The sequence below is a fragment of the Atta cephalotes genome (genome assembly GCF_000143395.1).
Source record: "Atta cephalotes unplaced genomic scaffold scaffold00055, whole genome shotgun sequence".
Taxonomy (NCBI): Eukaryota; Metazoa; Arthropoda; class Insecta; order Hymenoptera; family Formicidae; genus Atta; species Atta cephalotes.
The window spans coordinates 1,303,796-1,311,154 of NW_012130119.1; the positions used below are offsets into that span (position 1 = coordinate 1,303,796).

Genomic DNA, 7,359 nt, shown 5'->3' on the forward strand with positions numbered 1-7,359 from the left:
ATATATATATATATATATATATATATATATATATATATATATATATATGTAGGATGTCATGAATATATACGGCCCCACTCGTTCCGATTAAGTAAAGTGGATTAAATTGAATCGAAAAATCCTCTACTATTTTGCAATGCTCGCAATAATTAACGAGATATTAACGTTTAAATATAGCCGAATACGCGCGTCCGCCTGACCTACTATTGCCAAAGACACGGCCCATCGAGCGCGCGAACCGCGAGAAGCGAGGATAGCCTAGCAGACACGTCGCGCCGCGCCGTTCGACTTTAGAGCAGCGGTGAGCGGAGCGCTTGCCCCATTCCCCAAGCTATCGGCGAATATTCGGCGCTTTAGAAATACCCGATTGCGAAAATTGGGAAATGATCAAGAACTGTTAGAAAAAACTCAATTTAGTTCGTTCTAAAGCGTGTACATACAAAAAAATGTTACATAAATATTACTTATTTCAAGTAAATAATAAGAGATTTTAAAATTATATTATCAAGAAAATATTCTTTGTAATAATATAATCATTACTCAAAGGAAGAAGAATAAAAATTGTGTTCTCTCTTAGCATTAGAATGATATTTTTCTACACTATCGCTCATGGATATCCGGATAAATTTCATCGAATGATCGTGTAAAAATTAAGACATAAAACAGCAATGTATTATTTTTGAAATATATTTTAGATCATTTATACACATACTAGCAATTGCAAAAGTTTTATAAATTATTTTTAATTTTATGTATCAAAATTGAATTAAAAATTCTATAAAGCTTTTGTTATCCCCCACTTATGGAGATAGGCTGGCAACATACACCATAACGTGAGCCCATATTTGTGTTCTCTGTTCGAATTTTGGAAATTTATTAATTATAATATGAATGTTGTACGAAGTAAAGACAATACTTTTTTATATACAAAATTAAAATTAATTTATAAAGTTTTTCCAATTGTTAGTATGTATTGCATACAAGTGATCAAAATATATTTCAAAAATAATACAATTGCTGTTTTATAAAGTCTAAATTTTTTAAATGATTATTCGATAAAATTTATGCGAGTGTCTGAACTTCCATGAGCGATAGTGTACGTACACAAATAATAATCGGCGAATCCACACAAAGAAAGGTTTCTTTCATTCAAAAATGTTTTTTTTCTATTGAAAAAAAAATTGACTGATTTGCTGACAAAGAAAATCTTGATTCACGAGCCTATATCTAGAGAAAGATTTCTTCGATTTAAAGAAATATTACTTTGCCATACGATTAAAAAAAAGTTGTCTTTCATTTGAACATAATGTTTTTAAATCAAATAAAAAATTTCTTTTATTTAAAAAAATGTTTCAATTAAAGAAATGTTATTGAAATCAAAATTTTTCTTGAACCGTATAGCAAAGAAACATTTCTTTGAATAAAAAACTGTAAAAAAAACTTAAAAAATAAACTTAAATTTAAACTTCTTTAAATAAACTTAAACTTCTTTTATTAATAACTTTTTAACGAAAGGGTCCCCTAGTAAACTTTTAGTTTATATTATATTACATTCTATTTGCAATGTAAAATATAAAAAAATTTAATTGAATAATTAATCTTTTCTATAGCTTTGTCTTGATTGGCTAGAAGACAATAGGAATATAATGAAATATAAATAGGAGGAAATATAAATAGGAGGGAAGGCGCTATTGTAGAAATAGATGAAAAAATAAAAACTTAGAAAAACGTAAATATAAAAGAGGTCGACTTATTACAGGACAGTGGAGTTTTGGCGGTTTTAAACATGGAATCAAAAAATTGTTTATCAAATGTGTACTTAATTGGTTAGCAGAAACATTATTTGTTGTCAAAAAATGGATCAAATCTGATTCAACTATTATGTCTGCTGTTGGAAAGCGTATAACTATCTTGAATATGAAGGATATAAATATTTAACCATTTGTATAATTTTGTTGATTCCTATAGGAGCTTCTCCCCAAAATATTAAAAAAGCATGGAGAGATAATATTTCACGATATAGCATTCGCAAAAAATATTATAATAGTTATATTATATAAAGTTATAAAAACTTTAAAATTATTTTTCGTAAATACTTTGGTCTTCTACCAAAAGCGTACAGGATGGCCGCGGTGTTAGGTAAAATTACTGCAAATATCGGCGCACTCAGTGTCGGCGTCGGTTCTACGCGCATATGACCATATCCATGGTCCTGTACGATGCTTTAGTATGGACCCAAGTGGCGGTGAAAAATAGAACGATCTGCCGAGATGTGATAAAATTACAGCGGCAACTTGCGTTGCGTATTATTTGTGCCTATATTGTTTCGCACGAGATGGTAGCCATATTTGCGAGACTAGTTCCGTTTAAGTATGTCGTGTGTTATCGACACGCGAGGAGCGATCACGCCATCTCGTCTCAAAATTGCCCATTGTCATAAACACGTACGACATCCTTCATGACATGGAGCAATGTATTATTATGTATTATAATACATATAATATATTATTGCACGCTGTTGTAGCACGAATACCTTTTGGGACTTCCCCTGGACGTGCCCGGGATTGTGGTGCGAGATGCAATAGTCTTTAGATGCATGGCTAGAGAGAGGGCATAATGGCCTTTCATTCAGGATAATGCAAGTCCTGACTGATCGTGACTACTTTCGGATCTCTATGAAATAGAGAGAAACAGGACGAGTTTTTCTGTATGTTTATATTATGATGTTTTTTTGGACACCGCGTACCTTCCTCTTTTGCCTTTCATGGACAGAGAAGAGGAATATGCTGTTTGGGGAAATCGGCCTGGACTGATTATGGAAAGGACGTATTCGGCGGATAGTAAGGATCATTATGCTCTCTCTTTGGAATTGGACGGCCTTCGCGTCCTTCTGCGAGGCAGTAATGACTCGCAAGGAAGCAAACTAACGATCCCAAGGTGGAAATTGTCAGCTGGTTCTCTGGTAGGCTCTTTCGGCACCTGCCGCGCCCAACCAGTGAACATATTTGTATACATCTATATGTATTGTATGTACGCAGTTGTAAGTGTTTGACTCCGGCGAGAGCGGGCCCTGATGGAAGCATGGGAAGTACTCTGGGTAGAAATCCGATGTCCTTGCTTTCTTCGTGGGTCAAGTATGGATGAATTAATTTAAGATGAATGATTTATTATTATTTGGGAATTAATTATTTATTATTGTGTGGTGTTCGAGTTAGACAGAGGGAGTTAGACTCCATCCTTAGGGAGTGCCATGATGTAGTACTGTTGGTGATTCCGTGGCGCCCTCAATATGCTCGGGCGGCAGTTGCCTGTAAGAAGAATTTTTTTAGCAGGTAACGATGTGATCTGTACCGCCTCTTAGGACGGAGCGGCTGTATCGAATCCTATTTATCCATGACATTCGGAACATGTCTTCCTGGCTATCCAGGGATGATCTTTTGGATCGTTGCCGATTGACTAGGCTTGAGAAGATTTTTCTTTTCTTACGCAAAACAAAAAACACACCAGTAACTGAAGCGAAAGTTGAATTAAAAGAGAACATACAAAAATCATTGCTGGATAACGTTTTTTATTATAATGGATTGGAAATAACAAAAGAAACATATCTTGATTATTAAAAATCTTATAAATTACATAGTTTCAAAATAATTGAAGATAACAATTAAGTATGGAGTGAAGATTTAAATTCTTATCCTCAATGTTTAAATGATGACGCAGACTTTGACAATTCTTACAAAAGACGAGATTGAATTGGGATTGGCAGAATTGGAATATTAATGAAGAAAATAAGAACAAAAGAAACCATCCTCTAAAATCAGTGCAAAATAAATTTAGAAGAGTATCATCTAAACATCAATTAATGCGATGAGAAGAATAATTACAATTAGATAAAAATCGTACAAAAAAATTGAAGGAATGGATAGAATAAGCCTAATTATAAAATGTTGATTTTAATACAAATTAAAATAACTTGCTACTTTTTTATTATACATAAATGAGTATTAAAGACATCACATATTAAATGAATTTAATATGTGATGTCTTTAAGAAATTACATATTACAATACTTCTGTATTACGATCAATATTATATAAAAAAGCTAATTGCTGGAAAAAAGGCTTAAGAATTATGTCTTTATTCTGCTTATCCCCTCAATTATCTTACATCAAATTTACACATGATAAATTTATTGCAGTTGTTGAATCAGGATTCATAATTCATGATATTGATTTAAAAAGGTAGATTTTACAAGCTCAAGAAAGAGAAGAAATAGAAAATGTAAATCTTATTTATATTTAAAGCATCTCACAATTAGGTATCAAAATTCAAGAAGTTCCACCGAATTATATCGGGAAAAATTACGAAATTTGTAATTAAAAGAGCATTGAAAGAGCTGGAAAATTCCGTTTACTTACAAAAATCAACTGAAGATTTCTTTAAAAAAATTCATGGAACCACATATCGAATAGCTTGGATCTGCAAATGTTTTTAATTCTGATCAAAGTGGTTCTCAATTGAAAATTCATTCTGGAAAAAGGACTAAAAAATTTTTATCAAGATGTAAAAAAAGTAGAGCGTATCGTGCAATTGATCTATATCCTCAATAACATACTCGTATACGATACAACCAATAATACCGTGCAATAGAAATTTGTTATCACCTTTATTTATTATACCAAAGGAAGTTAATGATATATTTGGACCAAGAATGCAAGAAACTGTTTAAACCAACAAATGTTATCGTAAAAACATCAAAATCTGGTAAAATGACATCAGGTAATTAAGTTAATTTTCTTTTATTACAGATTTTCATATAATGTTACCATAATTGAAAAGTAATATAAATTTATATAAATGAAATAATATAAAAAATTTGCAATCGCTGATACACAATTAATCAATTGTCATCCTTATATTTTATATTTCATTTAAAAATCTAATAATAGTAAAAAAGTTATTAAATTAATTATATTTTTTATATTTCTTATAGATCATTTTAAAATATGATTAGAAGAAACTTATTTTCCAAACATTGATTTAAGTGATTTAGCATTCTTCTTATCGATGGATTAGACATTGTCCCATCATTTTAAATTTAACATCTCTAAAACATATTACTATGATTATACCGAACTATGATTATACCGAAAGGCCGCATTAATTGCATTTCTGTGAATATATTATCTCAACACACATTTACATTATAAATTAAAATATAAAATAATAGACATATAGAGTGTCCCAGAACAAATCTTTGTCCTTAAAATGACATTTGTATATATCGTATCTCTTTTCTAATATAATTAATGAATATTTTTCCAACTTAGGATGTCATCGCTGCCACCACTGCCGACGACAGGCATTGTCTCCGTCCGATGTCGTCTGGTGTCATTATTGTCGTCGCCGTAAGTTAGTTAGCTAATCGAAAAAGAGAGATTGATTGATTAATTGATTGATCAATTAATCGATCTATTTTCTAACTTAGTTGACTATGTTTTTTTTAACTTAGTATGCCGCCGCCGCCACCGCCGCCCAGCATCGTCGTTTTCGCTCGGCGTCGCATGGCGTCATCATCGTTGTCATCATCGTAAGTTAGTAAAATATAATTAGTTAGAAAAGAAAATTGATTGATTGATTGATTGTTCTATCAATCAATCTGTTTTCTAACTTAGTTGATTATATTTTTTAACTTAGTATGCCGCCGCCGCTGTCGCTGCCGCCGCCGCCGCCGCCGCCGCCGCCGCCGCCGCCGCCGCCGCCGCCACCGATCGGCGTCATCGTCTTCGCCCGACATCGCCTGGCGTCATCATCATCGTTATCATCGTAAGTTAGAAAAGTATGGTTAGCTAGTCGGACAAAATAGATTGATTAATTGGTTTATCAATCAATCGATCTCTTTTCTAACATAATTAATGGATATCTTTCCAACTTAGAATGCCGCCACCGTCACCACCACCGCCGTCGTCTCCGCCCGACATCGCCTGGCATCATTGTCACGTCGTAAGTTGAAAAATTTAGTTAGCTAATCGAAAAATTTCGATTGATTGATTGATTGATTGATCGATCAATCGATTCCTTTTCTAACTTAGTGAACTATGTTTTTTTAACTTAGGATGTCGTCGCCGCCGTCACCGCCCAACGTTGTCGTTTTCGCTCGGCGTCGCCTAACGTTATCGTCGTCGTCATCGTTGTAAGTTAATAAAGTATGGTTATCTACGTTGAAAAGAAAATTGATTGATTGATTGATCAATCCATCGATCTCTTTTCTTCTTAGTTGACTATGTTCTTTTATTTAGGGTGCCGCCGCCGCCGTCGTCCGGCGTCGTCGTCTTTGCCCGGCGTCGCCTCATCATCGTCGTAAGTTAGTAAAGTATGGTTAGTTACGTGAAAAAGAAAATTGATTGATTGATCAATCAATTGATTGCTTTTTTAACTTAGTTGACTATGTTTTTTTAACTTAGAATGCCGCCGCCGCTGCCTACTACTAAAACTTCTTGAACAATATTTTTAATATTATCTATGTTTAGTTCACTTGATCTCTCATCTAATAAATTGATCAAGATTATAGATACTTCCAGGAAAGCATTACAACGCAGTATCCCCCTTCTCTCAACTGTCTTCTTGCTAGTCAGAATGATTCTATTAGGCTGCTCACACTGCCTATCAACAGATACTCTATGCATATTTACTCTAGCGATGTTAATTGATTCAAATGAAATTCTTTCCGCCAAAATATTAGATGAACTAGACCGCTTGACAAGACCACACTTCGATCTCGCAGAATCACTTCCGCTGCTGCCCTCTATCGGTAATATAGGAATAATTTGCTACTTAACTCGGCCACGGTTCACAAGTTTACAATACGCATGCACAATCAAATAGCAAAGCAAGCAGATATCTCCCAGAAACCTCCATCAGCAATTAGCCGAAAAATAGAACAGGAAAATTTCACACCAGAGATATAAGGTTGCAGTAATCGAAGACTTACATATAGCAGAATATTAAGCAGACACTGCTCTCAACCGCAGTCCTGAAAAAGACGCCCGCACAGGGCAGCAACCAGTAGAAAAAGTAAGGAGTAATAAATAAAACGTGTGCAATACTCACGCAACATACAAAGCGAGGTTATTTGAACTGTCCGCATTCATGATTTTGTAGAGATCTTTGTAAATCAAATAAAATCTTCAAGCTAATTCCGAGGAAGAATGACACGCTCTTTCGTTTTTGACGTCCAATATTCGGTATTAAATGTAAAAATAATTGGAATTGTCCGATTTTATATATTTTGTGTGTGTGTGTGTGTGTGTGTGTGTGTGTGTGTGTGTGTGTGTGTGTGTGTGTGTGTGTGTGTGTGTGTGT

General features: G+C 33.9%; 1 protein-coding gene across 1 annotated transcript; it reads left to right on the plus strand.

The window, feature by feature from the left end:
• The first annotated feature begins 5,510 nt into the window (after positions 1-5,510).
• On the plus strand, positions 5,511-6,194 carry LOC105623330 (sulfated surface glycoprotein 185-like). The gene is made up of 3 exons (XM_012204726.1): positions 5,511-5,587; positions 5,695-5,823; positions 6,113-6,194. The coding sequence occupies exons 1-3, from the start codon at positions 5,511-5,513 to the stop codon at positions 6,192-6,194; spliced, it is 288 nt and encodes a 95-aa protein (XP_012060116.1).
• The last annotated feature ends 1,165 nt before the right edge of the window (positions 6,195-7,359 follow it).